At 36.0% G+C, this 24,445-nt stretch overlaps 1 protein-coding gene across 1 annotated transcript in view; it reads right to left on the bottom strand.

Moving 5' to 3' along the window:
* The window catches only part of LOC131078931 (omega-amidase, chloroplastic), a 138,861-nt gene that overhangs the window by 103,680 nt on the left and 10,736 nt on the right, over positions 1 to 24,445 (bottom strand). The window contains exons 3-4 of the mRNA XM_058016780.2: positions 15,618 to 15,842; positions 15,263 to 15,356 (exon numbers count right to left, since the gene is read on the bottom strand). Of these exons, the coding sequence (XP_057872763.2) occupies positions 15,263 to 15,356; positions 15,618 to 15,842 (319 nt within the window). The remainder of the gene's footprint in view (positions 1 to 15,262; positions 15,357 to 15,617; positions 15,843 to 24,445) is intronic.

Below are 24,445 nucleotides of genomic sequence, written 5' to 3'. Positions count from 1 at the left end.
TTGTCCCAGACGCTCTGAACTTTTGACACCCTCAATCCCCCTCTTTGATACTGGTACTTCATCCTTTCAACTTTGCGTGGGATATCTGATTTGGATGCTCGCGATGTCTCGACTGTAGCGGGCATCTTTGATGATTCTACCACCGATTTAGGCATTTATCTTGCATAGCCGGACATGGATTACGAGGCGATACAAAAGAAGTAAGGCGGGTTAGATAGAGAAGACTCCAGCATTCAAGGATTAATTCAAAATTTAGATTGGAAACAGAGTGACACTGCTAGCTGAGAGCTTGATTGAGCAAAACATTTATTCATGAAGCTTTTGATCGCGAATTTATGTTTAAGCACTTTCTGGATTAATGTTCAAAAGGGACAAAGCTCGAAAAATTCTCCTAAGTTTAAAAAATGCAATTTATGGTAAAATCTTGGGAGCAAATTCTAATTTTCGACTGCTTTGAATGACACTTTAATAATCGGAAAAAAGATGCGAATTTTGAAGACTTAAGCACTCTAATGCATCCAATTTATAAATATTTCAGATGATCAAAAGAGACAAAGTGTACTTACCTGATGAAAATGGATGGCGAGAAATTGCCCGACTTGCTACGCAAAAACGAATGGATAGTTCTGCAAATTTTGGAATTTCAACGGTTATCCTTCAATTCAAATTTTCGCGGTTGTTGTTTGAAAAGAATTTGTCATTTTTAGACTAAGCGATTTTACCTTGGGCAATTGGTAATTTGAACTTGGATGCTTGGAAGGGTTTATGTCAGCGTTTACCTTGGATGTAAATCGCGCGAAATTGGCTCTACCTTTTAAAACCCTACGCGATCCTCGAGTGCCTCCACGCATATTGCCTACTTTACTATCTGCGCGGCAAACCTCGGAGAAATGGGAGACTTCGAAGCATTCGGGGTTTTTGCTAGAACTGCCCTTGCTTCTTCGCGGCTATCCTCTAGCTCGCGATTTTGGTGGAATGGAGGTTTTGAAACTTAAACTGCGTTTTCCTTGAAATACTTGTTGGTTGAAAATTTTGTACACTTGGGGAAATATACAAAATTGTGGTTTCAACTACAGCACACGAGTAAAAACTCTCCTAATTAAGGGAAGGCTCCCCCTATCTAACTACAACTTGGAAAATAAAATTGGATGGGACAGCAATCTTTCTTCTTTTTTTCAAGAAAGACAATATCCTTTTTCTCTTCACAGAAAAGGATAGCGATTGAATAACAGCAGTAACCACTTTCAAGTAAAATGAGAGAAAGGAAGTGAAGTTTCCTGAAAGCTCAAAGACTCCCGTCACTTCCTTCGGGACGGGACAGCAATATCAAGCTCAAAGACTTGACTATTGGAAGTCCTATCTACCCTTTGCTATACTAAATTTTACAACGAATAAAAGATAACAGCTCAAAGACTGAAATAATCTATTCTTTTAACACAAAGACAAGAACTAATGCAAGCTCAAAGACTTGCTGCTATTTCTTATCAAACGGTAATTTTCCTCAAGAATAGACGCAAGCTCAAAGACTTGCTGCTCCTTCTAGAGATTTTCCTATTTTAATTAATCTTCTCTACTTGCAGCTCAAAGACTTCAAATCAGATTGGACTAAGCTCCTTTAGAAACACTTGGCATAGAAGAAATAAAAGATTCAAACTCAAACATGTAGCTCAAAGACTCAAAACTTGAGTAGTCCTTCTTTATTATTTCTTCAAAAAACTTTCAATCCACATACATAAGCTCAAAGACTTCTTGCTGTAAATTTGGCAGAGTTTTTGCTTGCTTTCCCAAAAGATATATTTACAATGGACCTCTCAAGTATTTATAGAAGAGGAGCCTTGAGAAAAAGGTGGGAGGATCCTAACTAACTTGAGAGATTCTCTCAACCACCAAGACTCCTTCAATAAATAACTGAGACTTCATTAATTAACTAAGAGTCACTCTAACTTAACTAAGACTTATTCCAACTACAGTCCTAATCGGACATAACTTGTAGTTGCCTTACATGTAATTACAAAAGTACAAGTAATGTGTAACTTGTATTTTACAAAAATTACTTTTACATGTAATTTGTCAAAACGAAATTACAACTAAAGATTACGAAAGAGAGAAAATTCAACTAAGTGTTGAAAAACACTTAGGTTGCCTTTTGTGAAGACATGAATCCTTGAAATTTCCGGATGCTCGCTTGTAGTTCCTCGGGATTCGGTTCATGAGTGTTCTTAGCAACTACCATAGTCTTCACAATAGTGTCGTGACAGCGGAGGAGCGCGGAATTGTCTCTATCCAGGATGGACTGGATCTCATGCAAAAAGGCTTGATGTTTCATCAATGCTTGAATTGAAACTGCCGAGAATTGTTCACTCCTCCATTCACCATGAATCCTCATCTGTAAGTCCGCAAGAACTTCTTCTTCTGGAATTAGCTCTCCATCCTGACTTACTATATTGCAAGAGGCCCTTTCACAATGTGAGACAATACCTTGATAAACTTCATTCCGGAATCTCCTTGCATCACTGATCTCTTCGATGAGGGACTTAAGAACAAGGGTTTTGTTTTCCATGAGTTCCTCAAATTCCAAGTACATGACCCTGGAAGAGATGATGGTGTGCTCCTGCAAAATACTCAGCTGTTGTTGGGGCATGGTACGCCAGATTGCCAGACTTTTCTCAACACTTTCCAGATTCTTTTTGAAAGTGTTAGAAGTCTGATCCAATTTCTCCTCAATGGTTTCCAGCTTAGACATTATTTGAAAACTGTCTTTTATCACTTGCACGCATTGATCATGAAGGTGATCAATCCAGGAATCCAGTGCTTGTACTTTTTGAGCAGCCCTTTCTACTCCACGAATCGATTCTTGGGAACCGGAAGAACCTATGGAGTTACTCCCTTCAGCAGCAGGTTTTGTGATTTTATTGATGGCTGCCATGAGCTGTCGGTTTTCTTCTTCTAGCTTGTCTTTCTTTGCAAGAAGATCGTCACACCTTTGCACTAGTGAAGCAACAGAAAACTGAGCATCATGTTTAATGACTTCATGTGTTTGCTTGCCCAATTCTACCCTTGTAACCTTATAATCAGCAGCTGACATTTCATCAAGTGGTTTATCTGCAATAGGTTCCACAATTTCAGCTACTTTCATCTTGTTGCTATCAACAGTTACCCTGGAAATAGTCTTCGCCGCCTTAGCAACTTTGGATCTGGACTGTTTGAGTTGCTGGTAGTCGAAGGCATCAGGTGAGATCTCTTGCTTCTTTCTTTTCGGGGTGAAAGAACTAAGCCATGGAGGCAAAGTCATCAACTCACTTCCTGTAACAGCTGTAGGCAAAGGAGAAGCAGTTTCTGTTTGAATCACTGTGGTCACCCTGGGAGGAATATCTGTTTGAATAGCGACTATGTTTTGCTCAGTTACCAACGGACATGAAGATTGCCTCATGAATTCTTCAAAACCAGAAGTGGAAGTATCAATTTCTGATAACTGAATGCAAGTGGGATTATCTTCAGGAACTTCCAACACACTTTCTCGTTGTTGCTCAGGAGAAGGCCCGTATGCTGAAATGGGAACTGCGTTCTGAGGAGACTCATCAATGAGCAAATCAGGAGGAGAAAGAGGCGTCTCAATAGAAACTGGAGGAATGACCTCATGAGGCGTGTCTGAAACTGGAGACTTAGGCGCATCATCAGATTGCTGCCCCTCTTCTGGATTATCCAGATCGATCACCCGAACATGGAACCGTGATTTCTCCTTCCCACGAGTAGTTGTCTCCTCAGGAGGAAGCACTACTGCACGACTAACTCGTAACTTGATCCTTGTGCTTGAAGATGAAGCACCCTCCTTATTATCAATCTGAATCTCAGACTTTCGTCCAAGAGGCCTTGTAGAATCATCTTCTTTACCAACCTTGATTTTGATAAGTCTAACAGCATTGCTTTTCAACCATGCGTTAGTGTTGGCCAAGATAGGCTGAAATCTGTCAAGAATGGAGACGCACTCTTTATGTGACCATTGGATCAAAGGAAGTGGAGCTTCCTCAACCCTCCGTGAAGTGTATTCAGGATCAAGTATACGCCCATCATCAATCATCCCTTGTGGGATATCTGCCAAGTTCAAGTCAACAATTTGCTCAACAGTGAGCCTGCAGTAATCCATCTTCAGGACTTCAGCTTCTTTGCGGAGATCTGCCCAGATGTCTTCAATGCGATGAACATGTACAAAGGATTTTTTGATCTTTTCCTTCATACCTCTATAATCAAAATCAGCTCTAGGTTTGAACCTCTTAAGCTTGATTTCCTGCAATTCAACCTCCATGGCCTTAGCCTTCACAGATGTGACAAGGGAGTATCGACCAATTTTCAACGGATTTGTGCTGGAGATCCCCATTCCAACCTTGTGTCTAGCAGACTGAAGAGTATGAACAGCCATAATCTGTCTACCCAACTCCATAAGAATTATCCTATCGGTCGGGTATCTTGGTAGCATGTATGGTTGTCCATCATAGCACCCAATCCTCATGTAGGTGAAGGTGGGAAATTGCAGGAATAAGCACCCATACTCAGATACCTTGACCCATGCCTCATCTGATACTCGCTTATTTCTGAGATCCATGTCAAACTGACACATAAAATATCCAAAGAATGCGTCTTGGACTCTTCTAAAATGTAGTCTGCTAGGTTTCAAAGGCAGCTGGTCATAATATTCCCAAACTGGTATGAGAGAGCGATCACCCTTGGTAGAAAGACCTGGAAAGTGTCTAAGTGATGCTGCTAAATATACCAAATAAGAATTCATAAAGAAGGTCATAGTGGTAGGAACCGCTGCAAGTTGTTCGCACAAAGCATCGCTGATGATTTCACCCCATGAAATGTGATGCGACTGCCGTATGAACATGATGAATTGATACATCCATGGCTCAAAGACATTAGAGTGCTCAAGGCCTAACATTCTGCTGAGAAGAGTGATGGTGTCTCCTATCTCCCACTTGAAATCACAACGGTACAACTTTGCCCATCTTGAGAAGGAAGGACGTGGCTCATGAATCCACCTATTGATGTGGCGCTTGCAATCTTTTTCTCTTTTCACATAATACTCTGCTGCACTTTCTTTGGTGATTTCCATGTAAACAGGTGCAGGAGGTATTTTGAAGACCTTCTCGATTGTATCCGCATCAAGACGAATTATGGCTTCACCATCATCATTTTTTATGACTCTTGACTCTTTGTCAAAATGATGGGCGCATGCAAGAACAAATTCAGGTTCTAGGGCAGCCACTGGGAAAGAAGACGCATGATGGATATGGCTGTCCAACAGCCGCTGCAAGTTGTTATCCTGTGGATCTTCTACCCTGTGAATGAATTCTGCCATATCAACATGCCCTATTTCTGTGTCCCTGATGCGATCCAATGGCGAGGAGACCTGGGAAGGTGTAACCTCATTCTGGTATTTATCATATTTGTATTTCATTTTCTTTGGAGTTGGCGATGCCGGCAAATCTGACATTGATTGCGAACCTGGAATGCTGTGATGAAGACTTAAAAGGGTTAAGGCCACATCATAATCAGCTGCAAATATCATTCTTTCTTTTTTCAAATGGGTAAAACTTCGATCTCTGAATTTCACGGTTTTGTGAGAAGAAGAGAGAAGACATGTAGAAATGGGAAAATCTTGACTTTGACCAATTTCGGATCTTGGGGGAATTTTCGCAAGTATACAAGTTGGAAAGTACATACATGCAATCGGGATTTTAAAACCCGAATACAAGTATACTTGTAAATTCGAAAATGGAGAAACGGATGAAAAATGGGATTTTGACTTGCGGGAAATGATGGAAATGGAAAGTGCGGATATGGGGAACGTGAATGGATAGAAATGGGAATATCCGGGATAGTCATTTTCATGAAAATGGGAAGATCTTTTCAACATGTAATCCGGTTTTCAAAACACGAATTTGCAAGAGAGAGGTATTTCACATTTTTCAAGCTTGGAAATTTAACCAAAAATGATTAAATTTCTCAACCGTAAGGGAAGAACAACAATTTCCAGCGAACTTGTAATCGAGATTAAAAATCCCGAATACTAGCTAAGATGGAATTTTGAGAAGAATAATGCAATTTAACAATTGCATTTCAAAGGGAAGATTTGTTTTATGAAAACCAATTTTAAGGGAAGAACAACACATGTGAAGAATGCAATTAATAACAAAAAATGAAGAAAACATGAAAATAAAAAGAAGAGAAGAAAGGAAGAACATACCTTGATTGGAAAATCAAAATGCTTCTCCAACAATGCAATACTTCTTGAGATGAAGAAGCAAAACTGAACTTTTAAACCCTTATCACGTTTTTGTGAAAATGCCCCCAAAAATGGTAGCAATCTTAAACTTGCAAGAGTAAAATGCCAATGAAAGTGTTCATTTCAAGTTTGTTGCAGCAAAACGATCAAGGTATTTGCTAAAGCAATAATACCAAAGGTGTTTGAAGAGGTATCAATGCCAAAGGATTTAAAACGCAGCCAAGAGAGTCACGTTTTTGTGAAAAACGTGGCATTCATTACACATTACACATTCAATGCACCATTAAATGGTGCGAACCTTCTCTTACCCTCCACGCCTTAGGAAGAAAGATCAAAACGATCTAGGAGTGTGCGAAATTTTAAAGATTCAACCCCTCAAAACGTGGCATTAATGATTCACGTTAGGAAAAAACGTGGTTGCTGTTTTTAGGGTAAAAACCAGCGAATTTGTCCTTGGAATGGCATGATAGATTTCCAAAAATGCAAGAAGATAGGATACAAACCCAAAACGCCTCATTCATCCAACGATTCATCCATGAATTTCGCTTTGAAAAAGTCCAAAATCGCTTCCCTCTTGCATTTCGGGTTTTGAAAAACAAATGACAAGTTCGATTTCTTCACAAGGAAGCAAATCGGGTTTTAGATATAAAATGACAAGTTCGATTTGCACTTTTTCCTCTTTCATGCTTAAAATCGGGTTTTGGATATAAAACAACAAGTTTAAAATTTCACCTTTTCACTCATTAAGCCAAAATCGGGTTTTTTTGGACAAATGACAAGTTTAAAAATACTTGTCAAAAATGAACTTTATGTTAAAATCGGGTTTTAAAAGACAAACTGCAAGTTTAAAAATACTTGTAAGGGGGAAATAAAATCCCTCCAACAAATATTAAACACTTGCACACATGTAATGGGGATTTAAAATCCCTATTACATGTAAAACCCATTAAAGTAGGGGTTTTTTGGACAAACTGCAAGTTTACTTGTAGTTGAGCTAAAAAACCCCTATTTTAACTAAAAATGACCAAAAAACAATAAAAAGATAAAAACATTAAATGGGAAACTTAAAATAAATTACAAGTGACATATTTGAAATAAAAAATGCACATGTAAGTGATCAAAAATTCCCCTACAAAGACCACAACAATGAATATCATTAAAACTTGCATTTTGAAGAAAATTCTCCACCTACAGTCTGGGTTTTAAAACCCGAAATTGAAGGAAAGGCATGGCAAACGAACCCAGAATTGGACGAAATTTGAAACGTAGTTCGAGAATGGACTGAGGATTAAGCTAGTCCAAGGATTAGTCAAAATTTCGCCTCGAGAAGCGTGCCATAGAGTAATAATTTTCATTTTTCATAAAAATTCCATCGTAGTGGTCCTTCATTTTTGGAAACAAAAATGAGGACAACAATACTTAGGCGCTTTCACACAAACTTCGGACCTTGGCAATTTTCGAGGCTTTCCCATTTTTTTGCGAGTTATACGAATTTTCCCATTTTGCCCTTAGGGTCCGAAATTCGGCCCATAAGGCGATTTTGGCAACTTTGAAACAAATTCGGATGCTTGGCACATTTTTGCAACTTTTAAAGAACTTTCGGAGTTTTCACGCCTTTCGACAGCTTAAAGTAATTCGGACCTTTGGACACCTTTTGCAATTCAACAAATTTTCAAATTTCGGCCCCAAGGTCCAAAATTCAACAACTTAAGTGAATTCGGACCTTGGGGGGGGGTTTCGCAAAAATAAAGAACTTTCAAATTTCGGCCCCAGGGTCCGAAATTCGACAACTTAAGTGAATTCGGACCTTGGGGGGGGGGGGTTCGCAAATTTCGGAGTGTTCATCTTGTCCCCAGGGTCCGAAATTCGGCCCCCTGGGCGATTTTTGCAAACTTAAGTGAAATTTCGAACCTTAGGCCCCTTTTGCGAATTTTACAAATTTCTCTCAATTTGGCCTGAAAGTCCGAAATTCGACAACTTAGAGCGATTTTGGCGATTTTAACTTTCTCCTCGAGAAGCGCGAGCTTGGGCACTTGGGCAAGTTTTGTCACCCTTGGCATTTTGCCAGGAAATTCGCTCCTCCTTCTCCACCAGCAGGCGAAAATCGTCCTTCATTCAAATCCCGTAAACCTCGTAAAGACAAACCTCATGCAATCTATCTCATCGCTCTTATGCGAAAAACGGCAACTTTGGGTCCTCGTGCGACCTTCAGACGCGCTACTCTTTGCTTGGTCGGCTTCACCAACTTCTATCACCTTACGCCTATCGAAGGCGATTTCACAATTTTGAACAAACTCTTGGTATTCGTGCCCAAGGGCTAGACTAGCCTAATGGAATCATCGGCTCTTTTCTTTCAACATCATCACTTCAAGGACTGGTCGCGAACTCGCTCGAAAGGACGTGAGGCGCTCTGCGTGAAACCTAACAGGGCGAAAGACAAAAGGCTCAAAAAAGGGAAAGGGGACCCTGTCGGCGACAGGGAGCGTGTGCAATGCACAACAATACTGCAAGTATGAAAATGGGAAAAACTCTTGTGAAAACATAACTGAAACCAGGTTTTAAAATTCTGATTACAAGTAGACTCATAATGGGAAAAATGAATGAAGGTGTGACGAACGAATGCAATAGTGTGAATAGGAATTTTGACATGAGGAAAATGATGGAAAGAATGATTTTGACCAATGATGGCAAACTTGGATGACCATGTACACGTATGGAAAGGGACATTTTCAGCTTGGCAACTTGGAAAATGAGAAAAAAAATCTTACTTGCAATAAGATTTATAAAACCCGAAATCAAGTGAATGAGTTGAACACTCAACATTTGTTACTTTGTAAAAAGAATGTTGACTCTTTTTACCAAAAGAGAATGTCAATGTTATCACTGTTACTTGTAATTGGGTTTCAAAATCCCGAATACAAGTAAATATGAAAAATTTGTAACAGGGGAAATCATGCAAATTCACAAGTTGTATTCAAAGAACCAAACAACTTGGGAAGATCTTCTAGAAACCCAAAATCAAAGCAAGAGCAAGATTATTTACAAGCTTGATCAAACAAGAACACAAAGAAACTAAAAATAACAAAAAGAAAGCGAAGCAAAACTGAAAAAACATACCTTGCTTGATGAATGCCCTAGGTGAAAATGAAAGAAGAAGAGATATGCCGAAAAAGATTTATAAGAAGACAATGGAGCCTCCACATTTGAGCACTACGGCATGAAAAATGGCATATACAATGGGCAAAAAGCAGAGAAAACATTTAAGGAAAACGTTCCCTACTTGGCGTCAAAGACTAAGTGTTAAATGCCAAATGCCACGAATGCCAAACATGACAGAAATCATGGGTATGGACGCCAAAAACGCGAAGCGCACACACAACGATCAACGAATCTCCAAGATGCAAAATGGACTTAGCAACTTCAAATCGTTGTCCAAGAAAAACACGCACTCTTGCTTGAGTCGGATTTTAAGTCCAACACAACAAGTTTGATGCCTTTGAAGAAGAAACATATAGTCGGGTTTTAAGAATCCGATTTCAAGCAAGAGTAAGGGATAAAAAAAAAACTCATACAAAAGAAGATGTAGTCGGCTTAAAAAAACCTGACCACATGTTTTAATAAAAACATACTTTCCTAACTTAACCTCTAAAATCGGGTTTTTGTGAAGCAAAAACATACAAAACATAAAAAGCACTAAAAACTTGAAATCGGATTTCAAATTTCTGATTACAAGTCTTAAAATAAAGAAAAATAAAAGGAAAGTAAGAACTTAAAAGAAAAATTACAAGTTCTCATAAACTTGAATTTTAAAATTCACTTACAATATGACCAAAAGGTTCCTACAAAACAACTTAAAAGACAAAAAAGGGGAAATGGAAAAGAAATAAAAAGTTACAAGTTACACATCTTTTATAAACTTTCACTTGTAATTGTTTGAAAAAGTTCCTATAACTTAAAAACTAAAAGTCTCATATATTTGCAAAAGAAGCAAAATTTCTCACTCGCAGTCCAGAAAACAAAACCCGATTTTGGACAACAAACCAAGCAAACGAATTCAGAACGCGATGAAATTTGAAACATGGATCAAGGATGAACCCAAGATTAGTCCAGTTCAGAAAGGAGCAAGAATTTTGCCTCGAAAAGTGTGCCTTAGAGTAAAATCTTCATTTTGAATAAAAATTTCAAAGGGGTTGTCCAATTTTATGAATACAAAATTAGGGACAACGGGTTTTCCACGTAAATCTCGTGTTCATGTGTTGAATGTGTTTTGTGCTTCCATGCTTTGCAAGTAGAAGATTAATAGATATATAGATCTGAAAGGAATTAATCCGGACTGAGAGAAGCTTATCTGCTTGAGGTAGATCTAGAATGGTGCAAGAACCCATCTACAAAGCACCAAAGTTTGATGGCACAACTTTATATCTAATCTAATGTGAACACTGATTCCCAACAAAATTTTTGCTATGATTGTTTGTTTTTAACAATTTTCCAAGATCCTTCCTTGAGCCTAAGTCCTCAAGCAGTCTGCTGAAACTGAATAGAGTTTGAAACCAGTCACTATTATTTGCATTGATGTGATTTTGATTTTTTTTTACATATTTATAGCTTTCTTCTTTAATTTTCTTCATTTTTAACCCCTTCTAAATGAATGAAAGATCCCTGATGGATCCCCTTGCTGATCTGCTATAGTTTTTAAATTAATAAACTATATTTTCCTGTGTTTCCTTTGATGGTTTTAGAGAATAGACAAAAGTTGCAAAAGGTTTGTTTATTTTTGTGTTCTTGATAGTTTTTAAGCAAGTAATAATTGAAGAACAAGTACATGAAAAGACTACTGGAAATAAATGTTCATACACAACCAAATCAGAATCGTACCAAGCAGATTTCTGATTTATTTAAATCAAATAATTGTCGAGATAGTGATTCCAAACAATTCCAGGACGATTACAATAAGCAATGAGTCCAACCTGAATGAAGAGTGAATACTGAAATCAAGAAGGAAGCTGCGGCAAACATCCAAAGCTCTTACATAGCTCCACGTGGGAAGAGAAATGGCTGCAAAGTACAGCCGTACGGCTGTTAGGTGATGCCAAGCTAAAAACCCCAATCTCCACGCTGAACCCTAACTCTGTTCACTGAATCCTCCAAAAAAGATGTCATACCAACTCTAAGGCACTAAAAACTGAATGCAAGAACCAAATAACCACTGTGCTGGGGGCTACGTCCTAGACAGGCAAGACCCTGGGGTTTTCGTCCCAGATGCTGAATCGCTCTCTAGAGCATATTCTCCAAATCAAAGATGAAATGTGTCAAAGATAATTGATAATTAGGTTACCATCTCCTTATAACTCCTTCCCTCTAGCTCGAACCCTAAAAGTGTATGAAAAGTGTGCTTAGGCTTATAAAGTCTTATTTCTCATTTTTAGTCGCCAAGTATAGAGAAAACGCCACTTTTTTAATATAAAAGAATTTCGTTCATCAAAAGGGTCCCTGACAAATGGGAAACATTTAGAAAAGTTCAAGACCTTTCCAACGAACTATAACACATGGGCATATGCATCCAGATGAAGCCAAAAACCCCTTATTACTCCAAAATGGCTATAAACATAGCCTTATTTAATTAATTAAACGCTAAGTTAGGAAATATTTAAATATATTAAAAATATAACCCAAATAGCTACAGAAGGCTCAAATGACTCCAAAAGTCTGAAACGGAACCTATCACCTGTCTGTGACTGATGTCGGAAATCATGGATCAACTGGTAGTCTCATCCCTAAAATCTAGGGATGCTCCTAGAAACTAGGAAACACACCCAAATCTCCTAAAACTGAAACCAAGGAATGGTCTCATGGAACCCCAACCCTGGACGTTGTCACAACCTCCTAAAAAGTAGGAACTGCCTCCTAAAATGTAGGAATTGCCTCCTAAAATCAAGGAACTGCTCCAAACTGGTCTACTACCGCCAAAAACACCAAATCCAAACACTGAATATCCTGACTGAGTCTCTACCCACCATTGCCAACCTACAAGACTCCATAATAGGCTAACTCACATGTCTCTGCTAGACAAAGCTAAAGAGGGGACATGACAATGAATAACTTTTTCCTTAGATTCTAGCTTTCCAACTTAAACTTCCAAAAAAACCATAGTATTCATGACTATGTTGAATATCAATATCTATGTTGAATATCCATTACATTGCACTAACTTACAGGTCTCAGTTTAATAATGCAAACTTCTCCAAGACATTAAACTCAAGTACTAGATATTTAGACCAAAATGTATTGTTCCTACTTTAGATAGCTTGTGTAAAATGACTGAATTAATTCAGTGCACAACATTTCAAAACAAGAGGTGCATTTGCGTTAGGTTCCTGCCCTAATGCTTTTGTATTAAAGTTGGAACTTGTGAATTGCTATATTAATATTAAAAGCAGACAAAAAGAACGAATGGAGTCACCTCTGTGAGCTCTAAGGCTACCAGGCAGGGCAAGGTAGAATGGTGAGAGAGAAGTTTGTTGCCATAATGCCCGTGTGCTGCAGAATGCGAAGAAGGAAGGATGCTTAGGGTTTTCAAATTTCTTTTTGTTTTCTATTAAAGTTTAGAAATATATATGTAAGTAGTAGGATGGGAAACACAATTTTTGTAGAAACTATGGTGAATAAGATAGATATGGACTAAATTTGTATGGATTTAAGCAGGGGTAGTGAAAACTGTGACAAATTTTGTATGTAAAAGCTATGGTGGATAGGATAGATGTAGACTGTGAATTTGTGTGGGTTCGAAGCAGGAGTTAAAATTGTGACAAATCTTATTGTAATTTTTGATAATATTAATAAAATTACCTAAACTTTGCCTGTAAAAAGAAATTATGATAGCTACTATCATGTATAACTATACTTGTAATAATTGATTTATATTATTATAATAATAGTAGACATATAATAATGACTTATTATAATATTAATTATTAATAACATCTAATATAATTCATAGTAATTATTCTGTTATTTATCATTAATGACTATAATAAGTTTAAATATTCGATTATATTTAATTTATATATAATTAAAGTATTATAATTATTTCATTAAAAAATATATATTATATTACATTATTATTTATTAGTTATTAGATTATTATCTAATAATTACATTTAATATATAATATTATATAAAAAATTATTATATTATTATTATATAAATGAGTCAATTAAAGCTATACATTTAACCTTTTTATATGTTTGATATTTATAATTTATGTATTTTTTAAATTATTAGTATAAAAAGTCAAGTGGCTTTATCACCCATTACATTGTCAAAAGAAGGACATAACTAGTTACTATTATATGATAGTGAAATGACTATAGAATACTATTGATGAAAATGCAAACAAAAGTACAAACATTAGGAAGTTTGGTCAACCTATTTTAATTCTTGCTTCTCATTGGTTGATGCTTTGACATTTAAAATGCTGACATCATCCTAATAAGACTGTAGAGTACTATTATCTAGTAGAATAATACATAAATCAATTTGCATATTTTGAAATAAATTTGAAAAAAATATAAACATTAGGAAATTTGGCCAGCCTATTTTAATTCTTGATTCTAATTGGTTGATGCTCTGACATTTAATAGATTTGGGTGAATGCATTAGTATTCCTGCCTGTGGCAGGAACTAATAATAAAATTTAAAACCAACCCCTAGCATCTGAGAGACAGCACAACAGTCACTAGGCATAGTAGCAAGAAATGAACGTACATGTCTAGCTTGCATTACATATTCTGATTAACTTTTTTTCAATTTAATAATATACAATTACTTGTTTGATGTTTCCACAACTGCTTCGCTATTACCAGGTCTGCGTATTCTGGATTAACATATTTATGCTGAATATCCATTACTTTGGACCAATTTATACATTTCAATAAGATAGTGCCTGTAGTTAGTATAAAATGACTCTTTAATGTTTTGTTAATTTGGTTCTATCCAACTATATATTATTTACTTGTCAGCTTGTGGGTAGTTGTTAGAACACAATTATAGACCGAAATTTACTGTTACCACTTTAGATAACTTGTGTTAAATGACTGAATTAATTCAGTGCACAGCACTTCAAAATAATATAATATAAAACCAACCCCCTAGCATCTGAGAGACAGCACAGAAGTCACACAGAAGTCAGTAGGCATAGTAGATGTTTAGCTTGCACTACAAATTCTGCTCAACTTCTTTTCAACTTAATGATATACAACTACTCGTTTCCACAACTGCTGGGGTATGCCCAGGCTAAGTGTTCTAGATTAACATAATTACGTTGAATATCCATTACTTTGGACCAATTTATAGATTTCAATAAGATAGAGCGTGTTGTTAGAATAGAGTGCATGTAGTTAGAATAGAATGACTCTTTTAATGTTTTGTTAATTTGGGTGTATCCAATACGTATTATTTACTTGTCAGTTTGAGGGTAGTTTTAAGGACGCAGTTATTAGTAGTTGTTGACAGTTGTATTCTGCTTAGCAACCGTGAGGTCCTTTAAATAGGTTTTCCATAGTCAAGGAATGTAGTCCGATCCTTGGCTGATCATCCCTGGTCTACTTCTATGTAAGAACTTCATATGAATAGAGATACACTTGTTTTACTCTATCTGGTATGCATTATTATTTATGTTCATTATCGAAAAAGTAATTTTAACAGATATAGGAGTGAATAGCACAAACTTCTCCAAGATTTTACACTTGGGAACTAAATATTTAGACTAAAATTTACTCTTCTCACTTCAGACAACTAGTGTTAAATGAACAAATAAATTCAGTAAACAGCATTTCAGAACAACAAGATATTAAACCAACAGGCGAACATCTAAGAAGCAGCACAGCAGTTACTAGGCATAGTTGAAACAAGCAAACATAAACGCTTAGCTTGCATTATAAATTATGATTAGCTTACGTTCAGCTTTATGATATAGGTTACCTGTTTCCACAACTGTTGGGGTATTCCCAGGTGTAAGCGTTTTGGATTCCTTGAAGGAAATTTTTCCAGGAATGTCAATGTCAAAAAGATGTATCTGCGAAACCGCAACATCCATTGCTATATATCACATGTTGAAAATGAAACAACCAGAAATTATTTTGCTTGACCTTCATAGTAATGAACATTTTTTTGACCTCTAAGTTCTGGTCTTAGACACTCATGAGAGAAAGAGAAATAAAGCATCTAAACCCTCTTTTTTTTTGACCTCTAAGTTCTGGTCTTAGACACTCATGAGAGAAAGAGAAATAAAGCATCTAAACCCTCTGTTGAAAAGAGGTTGATGCTCAATACATGCCTTTCTATGTTTACCCTTCAATTCTCCATCTTTTCCAAATATACAACATGTGTTGTACAGATGATCACCATTTCGCTCAGAAATCGATCCACCAACTATTGTGATCCCTTTGCTGCGGGCAACTTCAGAAAGCATTGTTGTTGAAGGAGATGCACTTCCACCAGCATCTATATCTTCTGCATATACCGGGAAACTCGCATTTGAATATGGGCCATTCCATATCTCCTGTCACATAATTCAAGAATCATGGCTGTAAATTCTCAAACCAATTTCAAAAAGTTGTCAGTTTTCAATATCAATTGAAACATCCTAAAAGGGATATTTAAAGTTTCTAGCTTAGAGATAAAAAAATAAAATAAATTACATTAACACCCACAGATAACTTAAAACTGAAATAGACAAGAATTGGTGTGAACACAAAAGATTTGAATCAAAAATCCCTTTCTGAAAAATGTATCAAATTTAGCTAAAAACATGAGAATTGCCACAAAACTAGACAATTTCTAATTTTCAAGAAGGAATATCTAAAATTGTATTGAGAATGAACTTTGTCAGGCTTTGTAGATTTCCATGATTCAGTTGTTGTCTACTTTGGCTCTCTGGTCTCTACGATTCTTTTCCCTTTGGTTCTCTCTCAATGATTCCAAGTATTAGGGGATCTTACCCTGTTCACTCATTCAGAAATATGAACATAGGATCTGGCTCCTCAATCTTGGCAAAAAAAATTGATAATGTTCTAGCAGCTAGTGGCAAGTGGAAGATCAATCAACCCAAGAGAGGTTTGAATCAATGTATGCAAGCCCTTGAAGAATCTCATATCACCAATATTGATGTTTTGAAATTTTGTAAGAATGTTTCCACCTTGTAAGGTAGGAGTCTGCTCCACAGATTCCTTGTTACTTGGCAATCCTTGACAGATTTGTGCTTTTAGGCTCAAAAGAATTGAAAAACTAAAGGAGACTACAAACTACAATCCTATGTAAGGGATATTTAAGACCAACTTTTGTTAATGAATCTATTAGCAAATGGTGTCTTCGGTGAAGGGGCTTATTTTTATCAGAATGTTAGTTTGATTGTGAAACATTGGCATATGGGTTTCAAAGCCTCAAAGGAAATGCCCACTACAACACTAGTCTGGATATGCATGTATGCCGTTCCTCGAGTTTTGGTCCCCTTATGCTTTTGAGATGATTGTCAGCTCTTTGGGGCTGGAAATCGGCATCTCTAGGACATTTCAAAGTAAGGTTCTATTTGCTTATGCCAATATGTGTAGAACATGATCTCACAGCCCCCCTTCCCAAGAGAAAGCGGGAGAAATGTAATGGATGCAAACTCTGGATTGTGAAAGTTTGCCTTTTAGATGTTGTTAGAGATACTTTTGATAAGGACCTTGTTAGAGATACTGAAGATTTTATCAAACTCAAGAAAAAGCATACTGCCTAGGACAAATATTCAAAAAATAAGGGAAAATGGACAAAACAAGTGGTCACATCTCAGGAAGGAGTTAAAAATTCAAGAAAACTCAATTCCAAAATGAGAATATAGATACAAACAAAAATGAAGGTATGACGGATGATTACAATTTTTAATTTTAGAAGAGATCTAGAAGAAGTTATTGGAGGAACCTGAAGAGATAAAACTATCATGGTTTCTAATAAGGAAATTAATATGCTTAGCCCTTATCAATTCTGCCCCCCCCCTTAAGGGTGTTGATAAGGGAAACAATAGAAGCAATCAAGAAATCCAAGAAGGATATAGCTCTAAGAAAGAAAAATATATGACAAATCCACTCTCCATAGACAATCAAAGAAAAAGGAAGGAGATTTTGGATGCTCTAAGGCTGGCAAGCCTAACAGGTAAGTAACTTTACAATTGGCAGCCCTGGCAAATGTGATTGCTGAAAACAAATCGCAATTGGGGGATATCATGGTGGGTACCAAGAGGTCAAAGGTTACCTAGTGATGATCCTATCTTGGAATATTATGGGATTGAATTCCCTTTCCAAGAAAAGATTTCTCTAGGGACTCTTAGAGAAATTTAAACCAGATATTCTGTTGATCCAATAAACTAAGATTGACTTTGAGCAAGAGACCTAAAATCTATCTCTCTTTCATGGGAAATTGAGGATAGTTGGCAAATCTGCCAGAGACTCTTCAAGTGGTCTAGCTAATATATGGAATCCCCAAGAGGTCATTTTGTAGGAGACTCTTACCTCAGATTTCTAGACAGTTGGTCAGATTCAAGGTTTACTTTTGACCTTGGTTTTCCCATCATCAATGTTTATAGTCCATAAGCCAACCAATAGAAAGATCATTGTTGGAACCATTCAAGCATTTCACAAAGCTAGGGGAGTACACAAAGTGGATCGTGGTCTAGGGTTTCCCCGTTAGAATTGATCCATGTGAAAAGCAGGGAAGCTCCTGAATCCTAAATGATAATGCTAGTTTCATATCCTTTCTCAAGGAATCTAATCTATGGTATTGTTAAGGCCCAAAAGTGCACCCGATAACTAAGCTATTAAAACCTAGCACTTTGGGATAACATGGGAACAATCATGAATCTGTGGGTAAACTGTTATTATGATTGGACCTCCGGATAGGCTGGTTCCTGATACTGATGGATCAATTACTCTAACAAGACCTAAAGAAAAACTTTTGAGGAAAAGGGAGAGGGAATAAATAAGGAAAACTAAGAACTTAAAAAAGGTGATGCACCATATGATCTGAAAAATGACAGGAAAACTCCTTTAAATGCACCCATTCTACACATATGACATCTCTGAATTCATATCACAAAAGTGTTTCATGCAAAGGAACATTGCTCAAAAAATTGAAAGGAAATGACTTTCACAAACAATTATTTTGATAAACCACAATGCATGACCTGTGATTCATGCATGAGACAGAAAATTCAAGAAAAGTTATTTCACAAATAACACAAAAATGAAAATTGCTCTCAATCACACAATGAAAAAATAACTCAAAAATGAGAAAGGCATAAACTAGTATCTGTATTGAAATTTTCTATCAGAACTGCAAAATGGGTTACAAGATACAAAACTCAGCTAGGCTTGAGAAAAAATCCAAAACCCTTGAAACTGAAATCTTTCTTTCCTTTATGCAAAAAGCCTTCCAAAGGCAAGGATAAGATGACTAGTGATCAGCTGAAAGTCTCCTTGAATGATCTCCAAGTCAAAAATATCTTCAAATCCAAGTAGGGAAAGAAACCCCCACAAAAAGGCTTCAAACTCTGCATAATTATGTGAAATCAGGTGTAAACACTTCAGTTGACCCATGAAATACTCAAAATCAGGCTCTAACTGCTGGAGAACTAGCCCAAACTCATGAATAACTGCATCCCAAGCCCAAATTCGACCCCAAATTCTTGAGATAACTTTACCTATCTAAGATTCAATATTTTCCTTCCATGTGCATATTGGGAATGATTTTAAAGACACAATTTTAATAAATATTAATTGGATTTATAACCCATCCAATTAAATATCCATTTTACATTATCATGTGTATATGGAAGAAAGGTATTGAATCTTAAAGTTAAAAGATGCAAAAAATTTCAATTTCCTTTTAAGAATATTGCTAGGAAATTTAACATGTGCAAAAATAATTAATTAAATATTTATCAATTATATAAATGTTGTTAGAAAATAGCAATTTTTTACAACATTGATATAATTAATAAATATGAAATTAAATATACATCTTTCAAATTTTATAAGTCTTTAAAAGACTTAAGGGTTTTAAAGCCTCCCCACGGCTAGGCAAAGTTTATAACATAACACATAAGTGGAAGTTTACAACTCAACCACTATGTATTGATCTCCTTGTTTTACAAAATGCAATCCCATTAAAATGGGAAAAAGAGAGATGAAGAAAGAATAAAGCAATGAAAACCTAAAAAATAATCTTCATTTTGCATTGTAACTTCGCTTTTTCATCGCTGAAGAGGTAAATGGGCCGAGTTGCTAGGGTTCAAACATGGAGATGGGAACTGAGATCTGCATGTGTACTCCTCTCTTTGATAGTTTTCTGGAACATCACTCGGTCCGCTCCAGCATTGGAAATTATAGGGTTTCACTATAAACCACGGCATTGCTCCATCTAAAAAGAATGAAAGGTATTTTACACTGTTCTTTTTGCTGAAAAGAAAGTTCAAAAACTCTCTACATTTTTCTGTACTTCAACTGTGAACTCGACATTTGTGTTTGGCACGAGCTTTGATAGTGGGATTTTCACTTTCGTCTTCCTTTTTCTGGAAAAGATTGCATTACCAAAGGAAATTTTCTGTATTTTCCGAAAGGAACCTGTGTGATGACCTTTGTCGTTTCATTATTGTCTGCTCTGCACCTTTGGATTCGATGAAACTCTAAAAATCCTTTCCATTTTCACAAAATCGGACAGCATATGTGAATTTATGAATATTTCCTAAGAAGGAAAACTCTGATTTATCTCTGCAATTCATACTGAATTTATGGGTTTTTTCCTTGCATTTTAGAACTTTGCAACTGTAAACGAAAGAAACCCTGAATTTTTATACGAAACCCTCTCTGTTATTTCTGCACGAAATTTACACAAATCTTCATAGCACAAAATGTAAATGGTTTTCTATTATTTCTGCACTGTTCTGAAAAGAATTCTGTAAATTCATGTTTTTGGGTTCTCTGCATTTCGAAAAGAAAATTTGGGATTTTTAAACAGCTAGCATTTCAGTCTAAAGAAAAATGCCTTGTCTCTTTGCAAGATCTTACAATGTGCAAACTCCATCTAATCTTCTCACCAGCCAAAGCATGACTTATTGTTTTTTGAAAAAACTAACAGGTTGCTTTCCATTCCCATCTTTTACATATTTGAAACCACTAGTTGACATCCTCCTTGAAGTGAAAATTTTTGGGGTGCTATTCATACACCTAGTATGCAAAGTGTCACTATTGCAATTACATCTTGTGAAACATTATCTTTATCCTCCCTTTTCCCTTTCTCTATCTGCATCTTCATGGCTGCTTTTACACCATCTTATGCTTCCTGTATATACCTGCAAGTACCCTCTAAACAATCACATGGTTTCTATGAGTTGGGCTCAACCCTTGTGGGAGCCTCATTTAACCCCACTCATAATAAACCCTCTGAAATTTGCAATTCTTTACCTGTCTCTGCACATTAAACAAAAAGTTAGAAAAACACTAATTCTTCAAGCAATGAAGATGACCTTTTGTTATTTGTCTTCCAAGATGTTTATTTCTCTGTCAAAAGGAGCTTGATTAAATGATGCAAATGTATAGGTAAGATAAGTAGACATTTAGTCATTGCTTAGATCTTTTGATCTAACCCACTTCACCTTTTGACTTTTTCAGGACAAGGAGGAGACTGGAAGAGAACGGATTTCAAAAATGCAGACCTACGACTTTGAGAGCAGATTTATGCCAGCCATATACCCCCAGGCAATGGCTGGTTCCTTTCTTATCTTATCTATGCATTTACTTTGTTTAGTTCAGTTTTTCTCCTTTGCATAGGAAAGTAAGGATTACTCTCACGGTCTTGTGTGAGATAAAATTTATTTGTAGATTACTTCTCGTAATCCTTTCAACTGTATAAAATATAATGAATTAAATAACAATTGAAAGATTTCACTTATGTGACTGTAATCTTTACCTAGGTACTTAAATTTTCCATTGAATTGTAACTATAATGAAAATTTCAATAACAGGTATATTAACCCCAAAAGGGCTGATTACCTTGGTCAAATAAAAGGAAAGATAGGAATTAAATCTGGGCTAGGATCGATTAATTATTAGCTTCTATTTCATGGATGGATAATGAGATCATTTTCAAGTCTAAGGTCGTAAGTAAAGCTGGATCAGATTGCTGGCCTATATCTCTAATAATCATAGAGAAATATATATTTACCAAACGAATGCCCTTTACATTTAAAACAATGTGGCAAGATCACTCTAACTTTAAACAAGTTACAACTTTTAGGAAAGGTCAACATGCATACTCTAGCACCGAGATTTTTTAATTTAAGTTTGAGAGATTTAGCTTCCTATTGAAGACATAGATCTCTTCATACTTAAGTTTGAGAGATTTAGCTTTTTAATTTAAGTTTTAATTTAAGTTTGAGAGATTTAGCTTCCTATTGAGAGATTTTTTTAATTGAAGTTTGAGAGATTTAGCTTCCTATTGAAGACATGCATACTCTAGCACCGAGATCTATGTCTTCAATAGGAAGCTAAATCTCTCAAACTTAAATTAAAAAGGTGGAATGGTCATGATCCAAGAAAAAGGATGGTTTGGAGAATAGAATTGCTAAAATTAAAACTCTCTTTGATAATGAAGGATTAGACTCTAATGGAAGGAGAAACAGGGATAGCAAGGGAAGATTTTGGGGAAACAAAAATATAAAATCAAATGGCTTAAAGAAGGAGATAGGAACATGAGGTTCTCCTTCCTCTCCTATAAAATGAGGAGGCAAAGAGCTTATTTCTCCAAAATTGAGAGGAAGAAGGCATCATCACTAAGGACCCCAAGATTCTTAAGGCTTCGTTGGTCTGATTCTAGGAAAATATGTTGATTGAGGAGAGTGAAGCAAGGTAAAAAAAGAAAAATCTCTTCCTTGGTCCAATACCTTCTCTAGTTGGAGCCACTAAAAACAAGAAACTGGAATATCCCCCTTGTTCTAAAGTTTTAATTTTTTGATTGAGGGATATTATTATTTTTTGACTTCTAGTTTAATTGCTCTCTTTTTTTTTTTTTTTGATATTTTTGGAATAGAAATATAATGCTAGAAATAAACTATGAATTGCAATTTAACTATTTGATTTTAAACAACAAATTTCATAGTTAAACCCTTTCCTGCCAGAATTAAATTAATTAAACATAAACATACATGAATTGCCTAACAATAGATAATATATTATTTGCTGATAATATTTGTTGACCAGCTACGGCAGTAATCACAATTCTAGAAAATGATGATCAACCAGTCAATCATCTCCAATAACCCATCTGAACACACTTGCAGCATCAAAATACTCCCCTGACCATGTTGGCACCAACATGGAGACCAACACTAGCTATACTACAAGAGAGCCTAAAAATGGGGACATTATAGAAACCCATACAAGATATCTCAAAAGAAGCAAGTAGAACAGCCCTTTTGACATGGCAAGAGATAATGCCCCCATTACCAATGGCTTTTTGGCCTTATTCCAAAATTTCAAGGATCTCTTGTGGGAAAATATTTGAGGAATTGTTCAAGAACCCAAGGATTGTAAATCAGTTTTAAGATCTATTAATGCTACCTTCCTTACTCTTAAAGAATATTAAAGTCTTGAAGCTAGAAGACTTCAAACCCATTTCTATATGCATTGTGTAATCTCCAAAGTGATACTGATTACCGATAGATTAAAAATCATTCTTCCTATCCCTATTTTAGAAAAATGAGGAGGTTTCATCACTAACCAATTAGGCTTTGAAACATTTGATAAAAAAACCAGTTTTGCATAAGGGAGTTTGCAGATGGCCCATTCTTTGATGAGTTTGAGTTTACAAATGCGGTATGCCTAGGTAAGCACCTAAGTCACCAGGATCGACCGAATTTGAACCTTGAAGTTCGAAATTCGGCGAACTTGAAAAACCATTAAAAAAATCGATTAAATTCGATTAAAAATTTAGGGTTTGTTAAAGTGTTTTTTTAACTTTTCGGGTTTGCGTTTTAGGGTTTTTTTGGCGGATTTTATATATAGGCGGCCGCAGACGTTGCAACCACACCCACGCGAGTTGCTAACGCCGCCCGCTCTGCCCGACCGCCCGCTCTGCGACACCACCACCAGTGCTCGGCCGCCACCCGTCTGCGACGCCACCACCAGTGCCGACACCACCACCCCGCGACGCCGCCTGCACTCCGCGACGCCACCGGCCGGCCTCGACACGTCCGCGACCTGCACAGGTATTTTTTTTAATTTTTTTTTTTTTTTTTTTTGTTTATAATGTTAAATAGTTAATGTTTAAAAATGTAATATTATATAATATTATATATTTTATGATTTATATTTATATTTTATAATATAATATTATATATTTTTATATTTTATTAATTTTTTTTAGGTTTAATATTTTTTATGTTTAATAATTAATAATTTAATATTAATATGGTGTCAATTTTTTTTATGTTTATAATATTGTTTAATATGGTGTCAATATGATATTAATATGATATTATTATTATATATCTCTGCTTCATTTTTTTATATGATATTAATATGGTGTCAATTTTTTTTATGTTTATAAATTTATAATATTGTTTAATATTATTATTATATAATTTATAATTTTATATTAATGGTTTTTTATTATATTGTTTAATATTATATATTTTTAAAAGGTTGAAATAAAAATAGTGTGTTTTTTAATTTTTCTTTCCAAACATGCAGATTTTCATTTAATGGCTCCTCCCAAATCAACTTCTGAGGCATGGAAGCATGTGACCCGAAATGGAACTCACATCAAATGTAACATATGTCAGGCAAATATCATTGGAACTTTAACAAGGCTTAGGGACCACTTCCTTGCTAATACAGGGGGTCCAGGTGGAGGCGTTCAAGCATGCACAGGTGCGACTCCAGAACTTAAAGCTATTCTAGAGAAAGAGTTGGCTGCTTCAACGGTAGGCAAAATGAAGAAGGCACAAAAGAAACAGAGAATTGAAAAAGATATATCTAGATTCACATCTGCCATGTCTTCCTCTTCTATGCAATCCGAAGCGGCGAGTGTACCAAAACAGAGTGGAACACTGAACAACTTTTGGAAACCAGT

The sequence above is a fragment of the Cryptomeria japonica genome, chromosome 2 (assembly GCF_030272615.1).
Source record: "Cryptomeria japonica chromosome 2, Sugi_1.0, whole genome shotgun sequence".
Classification (NCBI taxonomy): Eukaryota; Viridiplantae; Streptophyta; class Pinopsida; order Cupressales; family Cupressaceae; genus Cryptomeria; species Cryptomeria japonica.
Note: the sequence above shows the minus strand (reverse complement) of the source record. Positions and strands in the feature narration are given on the sequence as shown.